Source organism: Ambystoma mexicanum, chromosome 3q (genome assembly GCF_040938575.1).
Source record: "Ambystoma mexicanum isolate Mex_15411 chromosome 3q, UKY_AmexF1_1, whole genome shotgun sequence".
NCBI lineage: Eukaryota > Metazoa > Chordata > Amphibia > Caudata > Ambystomatidae > Ambystoma > Ambystoma mexicanum.
The window spans coordinates 1091292654-1091306462 of record NC_090926.1 but is presented as its reverse complement, the minus strand read 5'-3'; the positions used below and the strand labels follow the sequence as shown (position 1 = coordinate 1091306462).

At 44.5% G+C, this 13809-nt stretch overlaps 1 protein-coding gene across 1 annotated transcript in view; it reads left to right on the top strand.

The window, feature by feature from the left end:
- The window catches only part of LOC138581961 (fatty-acid amide hydrolase 1-like), a gene marked incomplete at its 5' end in the record, with an annotated part of 308818 nt that overhangs the window by 114846 nt on the left and 180163 nt on the right, over nt 1-13809 (top strand). The window contains 3 exons of the mRNA XM_069652870.1: nt 4451-4491; nt 10340-10464; nt 11419-11544. Of these exons, the coding sequence (XP_069508971.1) occupies nt 4451-4491; nt 10340-10464; nt 11419-11544 (292 nt within the window). The remainder of the gene's footprint in view (nt 1-4450; nt 4492-10339; nt 10465-11418; nt 11545-13809) is intronic.

Sequence of the window (13809 nt, the reverse complement as noted above, 5' to 3'; positions counted from 1 at the left end):
CGCCCGAAGAGCAGCACACGCTTCGTGTTATTCTGCATCCAGCAGCGTAACGCTCACCGTGCCTGCAAGTCTGCATCCAGCCTTCTGCCACGCCCGCCTCGAGTTTGGAGCTCCTAGAAAAAGGGAGAAAGAAGGAGAAAAGGTTAGAACAAGAGCAATACCTTTGATCCTTACCTGAATTCCCGATCCATTGCGCCTTCGATCTGGAAGAAAGAAGCTATTTATGCGCGTCGCCTCGCCTGCTGCAGCGCCGCGCTGAACTCACCGGCCTTCGCAGCATCTTCACATTCCGCCGCATCCTCCTGAATGTTCCTGCCGCACTCCGGCACCTAAGGAGAAGACAAGAACAGCAAGGTGAGCCAAGGGAATACACGGAGGAATATTAGTTACCCCCCCATAGACTTACCTGATTTTACCACCGGGGTACTCTTCCTCTTCACGGGTCGGCGCAGCTTCCACTGCATCTTCGCCGAACCCCGGCCCCTAAGGGCAAACAAAAGGACAGCAAGGTGAAAAAAAGGGACGAACAAGGGGAACCCTCCTCACCACAATAGACTTACCTGATTTTACCATCAGAGGTATTATTCCCCCAGACTTCATACTTTCTCCCTGCGCCTGAATAAAGGAGAAAGCAACAGGTTACATATTGACATTATTTTATTGAACTGTGTTGGAAAATACAAATCCTTACCATAATTCTACCGGTTGCCACGAGGAACTCTTCATTAGGGTCAAGCTGCAACCTGCAAGGAATCGGACAAGAGTGAAAGTCAGGCATTTGAACTCTTACGAACTTTATACTTACGGCGTCTTGCCGGGAATCTCGGAGTCAACATTGTTCTGGAACTCACCAATTCCTTCGAGCCAGTGAAGCAACTGGTTATCAACGCGCCCCTGCGCTCAATGCAGGATGGAGAGCTCATCTTTTCAAACCATCAGGTGAGACTATAAGAGGGGACATCAAAGGTGATCTGTGGTGGAGAACAGCGTGGGTGGGGGGATTTACGCTCAACTCCACGGGTGGTTAATTCCCTTTCTCCATTTGCAGAAGAATATCTCTACGGGCCAAGCAAACGAAGCTAGGTGGGCCAGTCCAGTCCGTTATCTCGGCCCTACGCGTCACATTGGTGGAGACCGCAGCTGTCCAGTTCCGATCGACGCCTCTGTGGGAGCCAGGTGAGCGTAACAATACCCTGCCCCAATGGTCCTTTTCAGCATCTACATATAGAGTATGTGGATATGTTGCAAAGATGCAATGGCTACAGATACATGGTAATAGTAATGTGTCCTTTTCCTGGATGGATTGAGGCAGGTCCATGCATGCATGCACCCCAATGCCACGTGATGCCAAGTTTCTCATACTTGAGGTGTTTCCTAGATGGTGTGTATGCGAAGTCCCGAGATCTGATTATGGGCTGCATTTTGTTAATGAGTTGTTCAAAAAGATCACTCTTCTATTAGGCATAAATCATCCATTTTCATCAGTTTATCACCCACAAGTAAATGTTATTTGTGGGGGTTTAAATGTACTCTTTAAAGACAGGATGGCCAAGATTAAGATGACTTCGAAGAAGGGATGGATATATTGCCTGCCCCTTACCTTATTCGCCTTGAGAAATCAGCCTGGCTCAGATCACCACCTGACTCCTCATGAGTTCATGAGTGGATGCCGTATGAGAGTGCCACTTCCTCCTCCCACTTAAATAGAAACTGATGCCCATAGTGTAGAAAATACATTATGGGATGAGATTTATGATTATTTGACAAATATGCCTGCTAGTGTTTTTTTAATTTCTGAACGGATCAGAAATCGGAGGGAAGGGTAAAAAAAGATTGAAAAAGACAGCAGTCTAACGATACATTTGATCTAACGGTTAAGGCCATCTAGTTTGCATCGAGGGGACCAGGCTCTTGTAAAGAGTCTTGTCTGTGCTTGAAATAAGCCCCATTTGAAGGACCATACCTTGTAGAGGGGTGTCACTCCCACTGCCATGAAGATCTGAGGAAGATGAGCTTGGCTGCACCTGAGTGATGTAAAGCCTTACACAGGAGAGACCCTTACGCCTCTGGCACCTGTTGACATCAAAGCTAGAGAAGAAGTTCCCTGAATGTAGACCAGATCTGCTACCAAGACCCAACAACAACAGATGAAATAAAAACTATTTGAACTTTCAATTATTCCCAATGTTAAAGAGACAATGGGTTTCATTATGAGGTTGGAGGAAGCCTTGCCGGTTCTGTATCCCTACAGCCCCCTACCACCGCTACCAGCACTTGCATCTGTTGACTGCACTTTCCCTTGCAGTTGCACCACTGCAACTGCCACCAGCTGGCCGCACTTCTTATTTATTGTTCCTATGTATTGCTTCTATTTATTTACTGTTTATCCTATGCACTTCACTTCCCCACCCATCTCCCCCTCGCACTTTCCCCTTCACCACCTCCCCTGCACTTGCGCAATCTCAATGACACCTGGCATAGTAAGATTGTTGTCTCCGTCTTCCCTCTGTTACCCTCCCTTGACGCGTCGCGCCTTGAAACACTTGTGTATAGTTGCATTATAAATGCCATATCATATCATATCACATATTGCAAGTAAAGCAGTCATGTTGAGAAAATGGATGTCGGCATTGTGTAATAGTAAGAATCCTTGAGGAGAAAGACCAAGGCTGCAGAGCAAACAGGCACTGGAATACAGATCTGTGCAAGAACAAAGGATATTTTCTTGGCTCAGATCAGGGATCACGCAGCAAGAAGCAACTGCAAAGCACAAAAAGGAGTTGAAGAGGATAAGCCATGTGCGTAAGACACATTTCTCTTAGATTAAGTAAAGGAGTGAATAAGTGTGAGTGTCAAGTATTGAACAACCAAAAATGCAGAAGGCACATGGAAGACGGAGCAACCAAGTCTCCAGAGGCCAAGGAAAGTAATAGTACCCAATATACTCAAATGAATAGCACAAGAAAAAGGACAGAATGGACAAAATCATTGTCTACTCACACGTGGTATGAGACCAGCAGAGAAGGCCTATTCATGAAGCTCCAGATGAAGATAGCAATGTAGCAATTAAAGTTCTGAGGAAGAGAACAGTCAGCAAGGTAAACTACAGAGAAGAAGCCTGGGTTTTGTTGCTTACATGCTGCTCACGCACCAAATGTCCAAGGTTGGAAGAGAGTGCAACCAAACATGAGGGCGTATGTAATGGTGGACCATACATTGTTGTAGAAGCCTATCTGCTGCTGATGTTATCAGTATTTTACCTAGTTAGAGGTTGTTCAAGGTCTGCCTACCAGACTTGTATGAAATATAGATATATACATTCCCTTAACAAATCACTCTGCCCGATATACTGTTTGCCATGTAGGATGACGTCATAGCTGACGTACATTGAGGTATAAAGACTTGTGTGTAGTTGAAATGCGCCGAGAGTGTGTGAGCTGCAATCCGTTTGTTCGCAAGGTTTCCCTACTTTATTGAATTGATGATGAAGTCATATTTTGCCATATTCTTCGAGTCTGTCTGGTTATTTGGGCCTGAGATCATTTATTTGGTAATCCCATTCGGCACTTACAACGCTTCAGGTGCTATTGCACAGGATCTTTAGGAATACAAATTGAATATACAATTCAATTTAGATTTAGGTAAAGATTAAGAGTTCAGCCCATGCATATTAAAGCTTGAATAACTAATGCTATTATGATGTAAGGATGATGGTTTTGATTCATGGAATCTTTTTCCCAATGGGACTTACTTCATCTCATCTGTAACTTGCCATTTCTGGAGGTATGCACTAAGTTCACTTCCTCACCGATGCTGGAGACCTTGTGAAAAGCCAGATTCGATTTCAGGAGCATTAGTGCCTGAAATGGAATCCCAGATATGCCTCCTGCCATCAGCTTGTTGTAACGCAGGTTTTAAAGAATGGTATTCCTCTCACTCCACCTCTCCGGTGGTCTGGTGTCTCCATCTCTATCCTACAGGCCTGGATTAATGTTCTCTTTCTTTTGCATCTAGAGACATGTGCTTCTTTTTTTTTAAGTACGACATTTGAAACCATGTATATATAATATTGCTCGTGGACTGAACACCTGGCACCAGGGCTGCTCATACTGGTGCCATTAGAATGATACTAAGCTTCTAGGCCTGTTATTGGTGATTGCTGTGCCCTGGCTCATTAACTCATGTTTTATGAGGCAATATAGCCTGCAACTCTAGACAACAATAATAATAAGCCATGATTAGGACGTGTCTGGCCTGATGCTCGTTACCTCACTGACTCCCCAGGGAGGTCACAAAGCAAGAGCGCCTAGAGACAGATTACTTGCAGAAGGTGCTACGAATATGAGTTACATATTCTGGTAAATTACATATTACAGCCACATTTGTGATTTTATTACCATTTATTAAACTGACAGTTAATTCTTATAATCATATTGTATTTATGTTCTAGCCTCACTGGACTAACGGCTCCTGCTAACGGCATGTTGTCAGGTAAATAATCTTATTTCACAATGTCTACACATAAGAAGTTCCATGAGCAACCCCACTATTTCCCTGCCGTCCATTTTGTTATTACTGCATAGCATTGATCCATCCAGTTCAGTGATTACGGCTACATTGTTTATATTTCAGCAAGTACAAGGACTGCCCTTTGGCCCTGTCAGATCATTTTTCAAAACCAATCTCAGGATACTGCTTCGTACCTTTATCAACCCCCCTCACTGCACCCAATCTACCCACATCATTCCTTTGTCCATTAGTTCATGCCCGGGCTGAGAGTACAGACAGGCCTGTGCTCAGGGAGACAGCTGTGCTTTTATACTGCTGATCACCAGTGTTGCTGTTTTTCTGCTGGCTTCATCCTTCCAGGGAATTGCTTCCATGCAATGCAGCGTAATTAAGGGGCTCGTCGCTATGCAAGGGATAGAGAGATGGGTCATAGAAATAACCGGAACTTAATGTAATGTTATGTAACTGGGTCTTATAGTAAATCGTATTCCATTTTGATGACCTTCTGGCCACTTGTAAAGGGCCTTGCAACCTACCATCATCCCCCTCACATATTCTTAAAATCAGAAGTGGGTAGGCAAAGGTCCTCATATACCACTCATAAGAAGGGAGGGTGGTTACAGATCTGAGAGGCTTATTTATCCTTCTGTTGACCAAAGTAACATAAATAAATACACACATATATTACTATCACAGAAGGCTGGATCTGCATTCATGCCACTGTCACACTAGCAGCTCCTCACACTTACTCTGCTACCTTCTTCCACTCTACCAAAACTTTTGGGAAATGTGGTGGCATCTGGTACCTTATCAATAAGACCCTCACCACTGCCCCGATTTGCTCTTTTAGATATGCCACTATTCAACTTCTTCCTCCTAATCCTCCCACTGTTCTGGCCTTCTATCGACCCCATGGTGTTCGCAATTCCTTCTTCCCTGACCTGTACATTCTCCTTGAGTCACTTCCACTGACAGCGTCATTGTCATGCTGGTAGACTTTAACCTTCCAAAGTCCACTGCAGCGACCCACCTTGTAATGAACCTCCTGACAACTACTTCTACTCCCTCTGATCAGCCTGCCCATTTTGGTGGGAATTCTCTGGGCCTTGTCTTTTTGTCTACTTTGCTCTCCTACTATGACCTCTCCCCATTGACCCCTCTCCTTATGATAAATCCATTGTTCACTTTCATGTCTCTGTCCCTCCAACCTACTTCCTTCCCCTCTTTATGACCATGAGTACGTTCAAGCAGGACTCTCTTCCAGCTTATCTTGATAATGCTGGGACATCTCTTCTGTTTCTATTCCCCATTCAGGTCTCTTACACTGACTGCTTTTTCTGACTTTTCTGACTTTCACTATGACTCTCTTTGATAAACCTCATTTTGCATGCACTTTCTCAGCTTACCATCCCAATCTTCAGCCCTGTATCACGTCCGAAATTCTGACCCTCAAAACAAACATGTGCCATGACCTATATCGATGGCCTCCAGACTATTCATAGCCTCCAAGATTTCTGTTGCTGCCCTCACATCTGCACTCTACCTAATATTCTCAGTTTGCAGTCATACCCACAAACTGTAATCTACCCTCCATGTTTTGTGTATGCCTCCCAAGCCAATAGCCATTTACGCCTCCCTCTCTGCTAATGGATTTCTTCACATCTTTTCCTCTAAATTCTCTAAAATGCATGACACTCTCACAACCCTTCTCCCTCTTTCTTTCTCAAGCTCCTTCTGATCAACACCACTTCCACTACCCTTTCTTCTCCCAACTATTTCTTACCTAGCGAATGAGAACTCATCCTTCACATTGACAACCCACCTTGCACTCCTACTTGTTGGTGCCTCTAAGGTTCATAGGGCCTCATTACGACCCTGGCGGTAAGGGGTTAACGCCAGTGTTAGCTGCGCCGACCCCTTACCGCCAATTACGAGGTCCCTTAGCGCCATGGCGCTTTTAACACCTGCTTTAAGCAGGTGTTAAAATCCATGGCGCTAAGGGACCATGGAGTTAATTACGCCACCGTAATTTACGGTGGCGTAATTAACGCCTTCCCCACTCCCATTATGCCCTATGGGGCAAAAATGGGAATGGGGAAGGGTAAATGGGGATTGGGGACTTACCGCCCCGCCTAGGTCGGAATGGGGCTGTAAGTCCGCCAACCACCATGGCGTAAACGTAGTTTACGTCATGGTGGTAAAGTCACGGCCCAGGCGGTAACTTACCGCCTGGGTCGTAATGAGGCCCCTAGACATAGGGCCTCATTACGAGGTTGGAGGTAGCCATGGAGCTATTAGCTCCTTGGCTGCCTCCAAAACTCTTCCGACTCCGCACTGGTGAATGGAGCAATTACCGGTCCATTCTGAGGTCGGAGGGACCGGTAATTCCCCTTTCACCAGGGCCATTCCCCATTCCCATTTGAGCCCCAATAGGGCTCAATGGGAATGGGGAAGACGCTAATAACGGTACCGCAAATTACGGTACCGTTATTAGCTCTAGAGTCCCTTTGCGGGTCCCGTCCTTGACGCCTGCAAAAATCAGCCGTTAAGGAAGGACCCGCAAAGGGAACTCGTAGTAGGGAGGTAAGGGATTACCGGCACTGGTGCCCTTACCGGTGCCGGTAATCCCTTACCTCCCACCTCGTAATGAGGCCCATAGTCTCAATCACTTGCCCTTATCTCCATTTAATCTATTTGCACCAACTGGACTCCTTCAAATGTGCATTTGTCCTTCCCCTTTTTGAAGAAACCCCCTGCTTCCCTAAACGTCCCACTGAACTATCATCCATTTTCCCTTTTTTCGATTTATTCAAAAGGTCATTGGGCTGGTGGTCTTGACCTAGACCACGAAGTACCTTCAGAATAATGGCCCTGAATATCCATTTCAATTTGGCTTCCATAGAAAACACTGCACAGAGACAGCACTCAGGCATACCTCTAAACTTTGCTCTGATGTTCACCATTCCACATTCTCTTCTGTACTCAGCCTTTAGGTCCTTTCCGCCATTTCTGACACTGTGAAATCTGCTCTCTCCTGGAATGCCTCTGACCTGGAAGTTTGCTCCTTTAAAATGTTCTAGAAAGTGCACACATTTGGCCCCATCCTTCTCTCTTTTTGTTTCCCACAAGGATCTGTCCTTAGACCACTGCTCTTCACCCGCTATACCTCTGCCCTGGGAAAACGTATACTCTTTGGATTACACAAACACTCACTCACACTTTGCTCATGGCCTTCACATCTTTTTCCCCTTTCTCTCCTTCACCCCAGTGATCTTGAAATAGATTACTAATTGTCTCACATCAATTTTTCACTGGATGGCTACGCGCTGCTTAATGCTGTATTCTCCAAAAACTGAATACATTTATTTCCCAGTTTCTAGCTGACTCCATACCTATCCTCACTTCGCCTATTTCCTTCCTGCCTGGCCTTCTTGCCACTTCTACCAAGGCTTGCAACCTTGAGGGTCACCTTGCATTTCAAACACTATCTGCAACACCTTGTATCTCATGACTCTATGAAAGCTCTAATCTCCACCCTTGTGCTTAGCAAACTTGTCTACTGCTAATGCTAAGTCGTTGGCCTTCCCTTCGAAGCCTTCCTCGACACTGCTACCCTCTTTGTCTGTCGTACCATCTTGTTCCCTCTGCTCTTCCTCTGCAATAATCTCACTGTCCCATGCCCCTCCTACCTCCTCTCACTTCTGCTCTTTATCCATGCTTATCCAACTCCATCACAATCAAATCCAATTTACCCACGGGTTTGGTACTTTTTGATTTACATACAAAGCAATAGGATACGCAGCACTAGGACAGGTACCACATCTTTTTGTTACTCTTGATAGGTTAATACTTTTAAGGAACGCTCAGCAAAAGCTTAAATTGTCACACATGAATTGGTGTCACCTACACAGGTACAAATGCTAAAAAACTGCCATCCCTGCTGTATTTATCAGTGCATTGGATTTAAAAAATATCAATCCTAGTGGGGAAACAACAATGCATTGTACATGGGGGATAGGTGCCCAAGGTTATACATGTAGAAAGCAATGGTAGCAGAGGAAGCTGGGATAGTTTGGGGATGAGGGGAGAAGCGAGCTACCGAGGAGAAGTGGTGTGTTGTGTGTCATTCGGATGGCAAACCCTATTCAGGGGTAACTTCCTGAGGTTGTGTCCTGTGAGCACTCCTGAGCCATTTAATACCTCAGAGCTTCATAAAGCAGCAGTGTAAGTGCACCATTCTAGGCTCTATCCCATAGATAGCAACAATGTTCTCTGTGGGCCATATCAAGGTTTCTGTGGGGACAGCCTAGTTGGTATAAACAGATGTCTTCAGCCATTTTATTATATGTCTTAACAATGTATTATTATGTGTGCATTTTGAAAGGATACAATTCTGCAGCCAACCATGCCCATGCCCGTGGCTACATGTCCACCTATACCTCTAACTGTGCATGGACTCCGGAAAGCTTCAATAGATCAGCAAGATAAACGCAATGCCCGCACACCACACACTTTCCATGGTGTTGGCCCTCATCTCTCCTAGACAAATGGAGGTACCAAAAATGTGCCTTGGGAGGCCGAGATTTTAGATATCTAAATTTGCATATCTTGTACTCAAACCCTTTTTCAGTTAAAAAAATCTCACATTTTCCCACCTTTAGGAAAAAGCTGAATTGCCTTCTTGTCACTGACTAATTTGGCTGCTAACACTGTGGGCTCTTTGGATACAATTTTACATTGTCAAGTAAATATGTAGGGCGAAAGACGAAAACACTAATATCTGTAAACAAACAATATTGGCCCATTAAGAAGAGCAGAGTAAACCTACCTTGATGCAAACCAAGTCGTAGTGACAGGGGCACAAGTAAAGTCAAGGTTGGACAATTTCAATGCCTTCAATATGGGCATCCCTGCTGATCATACCAATAGAATACAAATAGTCCATAGCGCCTCGGGTGGGCTCATTCTTGGCTTAAGGAAATACCAACCAATCACCAACCAGCTCAAAATCATGCGTGGGATTTTAGTACATGCCAGTATCTCCATCGCAATCCGGTGCATTGCACACAATGCCATGGAGGCTATGTACCATCCTACCTCCACAAAAAGATCTCACAATACCGGTGCAGCAGAATCCTACACTATTCACACTAATGTGTGGTGACATCTGGGCATACACAGTGGCACATTTTTATAGGTGTGCTACATTATGGTAGGGTCACCTGCGCCTATTCTAATGATCACTGTCCAAGTGATCTTGGCAGTGGACACTGACACCTTATAAAGTTGTGTTATTAAAGGTGTTCATGTCTAGGTATGTGTGAAAGTCCTGTTGCAAGATTACCCATTCTATCAAACGTGCAATCCATTTGTAATTTCTGAAACTGATCATATTATAGTATTTTCAAATTAACATTTCATGAGTGCTTTAACAAAGAAAAAGGTATTGATTTTCGGGACAGAAAAAGTATTGTGCGTCTTACAGAATGCAGACAAGGTTTGTACTGCAAACTACCGTACATGACTGATTTAACAATAATAAATAAACGAGGCCTTAATGTTTGGATTATTGCCGACCATTTTCAATCAAGGCCACCATGATGCAAGGAATAGCAAAACATCCTAGATTTTAAACAATATATCCTTTGGTAGTGAGGTCTGCACACCCTGGCCATCCATGGCCGAATAAATGCCTCCTTCCTCACCACTAGAGAAGATGTGATGCATCAGAGATCACCTTCCTTCACGTGACCCTCTTCTTCCCTTTTCTCTGTCCAACTTGGGAACTGTCATGCTATTCCGTAACGATTGTCCATCTCTTTCCCGTTAGTTGTGACATCGCTTGGCCCGATGACCAGAGACGTAGACAGCCTGGTGCTGTGCATGAGGGCTCTCCTGTGTGAGGACATGTTCCAGCTGGATCACACTCTGCCTCCAATGCCCTTCAACGAGGAGGTAAAGAACCCTATTTTACAAGCATATACATCATGGGATCCACATTTACAAAGTCAATGTGTTCCATTTCAGACACACATTTCTGTCCAACAGCGGCAAGGCATTTTGTAGAGAGTTAGTGCGTTTCAGGATGCAGATCGCCTCGATCGAGGCCAGTGTAAGCATTCTCGAAGTCTGGCCATAGGTTTATGCAAGCCTCTGCTAATGTATGTTAGTTGAGAGGTACCGGTTGGGATGTGTCTGAACCTTGACAGACTTACCAGCCTGTTGGATTGTTCAGTATGTTGGTTAACCTCGACATTTCCCAATCCCTTAAAGTCTAGTAGGGATGGAGCATAATCTGTTTCATATTAGTCTATACCACTGGCCTTGCATTTGCACTGACCGGCCAGGACATGTTCCGCTTGGTTCTAAAGGCTAGTCCATCCCTAATATCATCTGATAACATGCTCACTTTCCAGAGGTCCATATATGTTCTCGCTCTTATTTCATCCACAACTCTTCCTTCCACCACTCTCTTCACCCTCCACCTAACTGACCTCTCTTGAAGTATGTTTGGACAATGTGTGTCAGTGAATTCCTAATGGACAAATGTTGTTCTCCATGGACCTCTTCTCAAGAGATGAACCTAGGATAAGCACTGTATGCTGCACTAGTTAAGTTAAAGGGAAACTTACTGTCACAAAGAAGAGCTTTCATTGTTGATCATTATAGAGATTTTGTTTTACTTTGTATGTTTTTTTTTAAACTGAGTGTTATGAGTATTTTGATCCTAAGTCATAAGCAAGTCTTGTCAAACCCTGTATATAATTAGTATTATGGAGATTTGCTGGAGAGTTGAATAACCTTTTAAAGGCACTCAGACTTTGACCTCTGAATGGTGACTTGCAAAGTTTTCAATGTAGTATATTTTCGTCCTATTGTTTCTTACGCTAGATTACTCTTTCCCTGCAGGTGTACGCTAATTCTGCGCCCCTTCGGATTGGATACTATGACACAGATGGATATACCATGCCGGTTCCATGTATGAGACGTGCTGTTCACAAAACCAAAAGGCTCCTCCAGGAAGCGGGACATGTGGTATTGATTTTATGTGCTCTCCACTACTGTCTCACATTAATTCGGCCTATATTCTTTATTTATTTATGGCATAGTGGGAGTGGAATGAGTAATTAATTCATATGTTACACATGTTCCAGCACCCGGAGGTCGTGTCATATGAGGTCAGTATAGCACTTATATAATATGACCTTTGCAATATTGAGTTTTTAAGGAAGGAAAGGTTAGGGTTAGATCAGAACAGACGGGTAGATTATAAGAACAGTCCGATTCTACCAAAGGGATGCAGGCAGTCTATTTTCCCAGCATTAAAGCGTTCAACATTTAATACCTGCACGGGAACACACACTACCAAAGTGAATAGGTTCAGAAGGAGGTCTTTAGGGAGCCAGGACAGCCAAAGTCAATGGACAAAGTCAAAGAGCTGATGCTCTTCTTCTTAGAAACATTTTCTTAAATAGTCAGTGTTCAAAAAAGAAATCACAGCAGCTCAAGAGAAGTCACCTTTAGAAAGCAGAAAGAAGTTTCTTAAATAGTCAGTGTTCAAAAAAGAAATCACAGCAACTCAAGAGGAGTCACCTTTAGAAAGCACAAGTGTATGGCCAATGCAGGTAAGTTGTGTTCATCTTAGTTTAGGGTTACATTGCACTCCCAAAGATAGGAAGCATCCCAAATGGCAAAAGGGTAAAGCATCACAAGCCCAATAGTACCTCTGAAGTTAAGAAATTGTTCCAGCTGGTTGCCTTCACACTGCAATGCAGTAGACCCTTGTTCCTGGTCCTTGCTCATGGAGACAAAAGGGAGGATGTCTGGTGGGCTCCTGCAGTAGCATCCAAGAGAGGGACTCGGCAGCAATGGATTTTCCTTGATTCAGCATCTCTTTGTGGTTTTGGCACCTTTTTCTAAGCGCCAAAGAAGAATGAAAAACTCTGGTTAGGATTTCCTTGATCCCTCGGTCCTGGACTCTGGTGAGGGGACTCTGGAAGTGGATTTCTTGCTTTTGTAGGGTGCTCTGGTTGCCTATGAAGATCTGGCCATATTTAGACTTCAGAAGACAATACAATCACAAGTGGTTGAGGTACCCTCAGTGTTAGGCTGCTGCAGCCTTGGAAAGTCACAGCAAGTTGGGCGTTGCAGCAAAATAGAGTTTGTCTCATGGCTAGTGGGTCTCACCAGCCAAAGGGAGGAAGTCATCCTTTATGTGTCTTCCCTGTAGATTAAAAAACATGGTCAGCCCAGCCGCAGGGCATCACCGGGCACTTTGCGGTACAAGTGGGTGCTGCTGTTGTCTTCTCTCATCTTCTGCTTCCTATATTGTCCTCCAGTGGTTGACTCTGCTCTTAGTCCCAAAAACCTTGCTTTTTATGCAAGTTCCCATTGAGTCACAATCCTAGGCTGTCAATCACACAGCAGTGTGGGTGTCCTCCAGGGCAGCCAGCTGGCCAATTGGAACTGGTTTCACTCAGGCACACCTAGAGACAAAGGACAGGAAAGTTTCGGGACCCTCCCTCACTTCCTGCTTTTCCAGGCAGACTGAAGCCTGGGTGGGCTTCAGGGCTGAAGCCCGCCAAAGGTAAAACATAGAAAGGACTCAAACCTGATCCAAATAACAGAGTAAAATCCTAGAAGAAACTAACTAACAAGTAATGGTGAAAAAAGAAGACAGGGCTATTTTGAGAAAATGGTCACCCTTTGGTTCAGCACTGCAGCTGAGGTATCAGACGGCCGATACTTGTCAGTTGGTAGTAAAAAATCAACCACTGCCACCAGCCATTCAAGTGAGTTAGTGTAACAAAATGTTAAATGAGAAATGGGTTATGGGGATTACTAGGTAAACCCCACCCCCGCCCCAGCACTCCACATAGGGTGGTGTGTGCTGGACCCATAAAGTAAAGGTAAGTAAGACAGGGGACATTTTACTGTTCTTTGGAACATTAGTTCTCCCATTAAAATGTAGTTAAACATTAGGAGAAGTCCAAGGGACCTCTCACTGGCACCGCACAAAATGTGCTGTGTGTCACAATGCAAAAGCAGATGCCTATGGAGTTTTCCAGTCTCCATAAAACAGAAAGAAACATAGAAAATCATACTCAGGAAAACACATGAGTGAGTGAGAAAAAGGTCTCACTCACTCAGGATAAAAATGTGAAAGCCCTGAGTGCAGCAAAAGAGCTGGGGGTTGCTAAGGTTAACGGGAATTGGCACAGAAATGAACATTCTCTCTAACACATGCCACATTACAATGCTGCAATAAATTCAGGGAAACAACCACAGTGATTTGGCCCA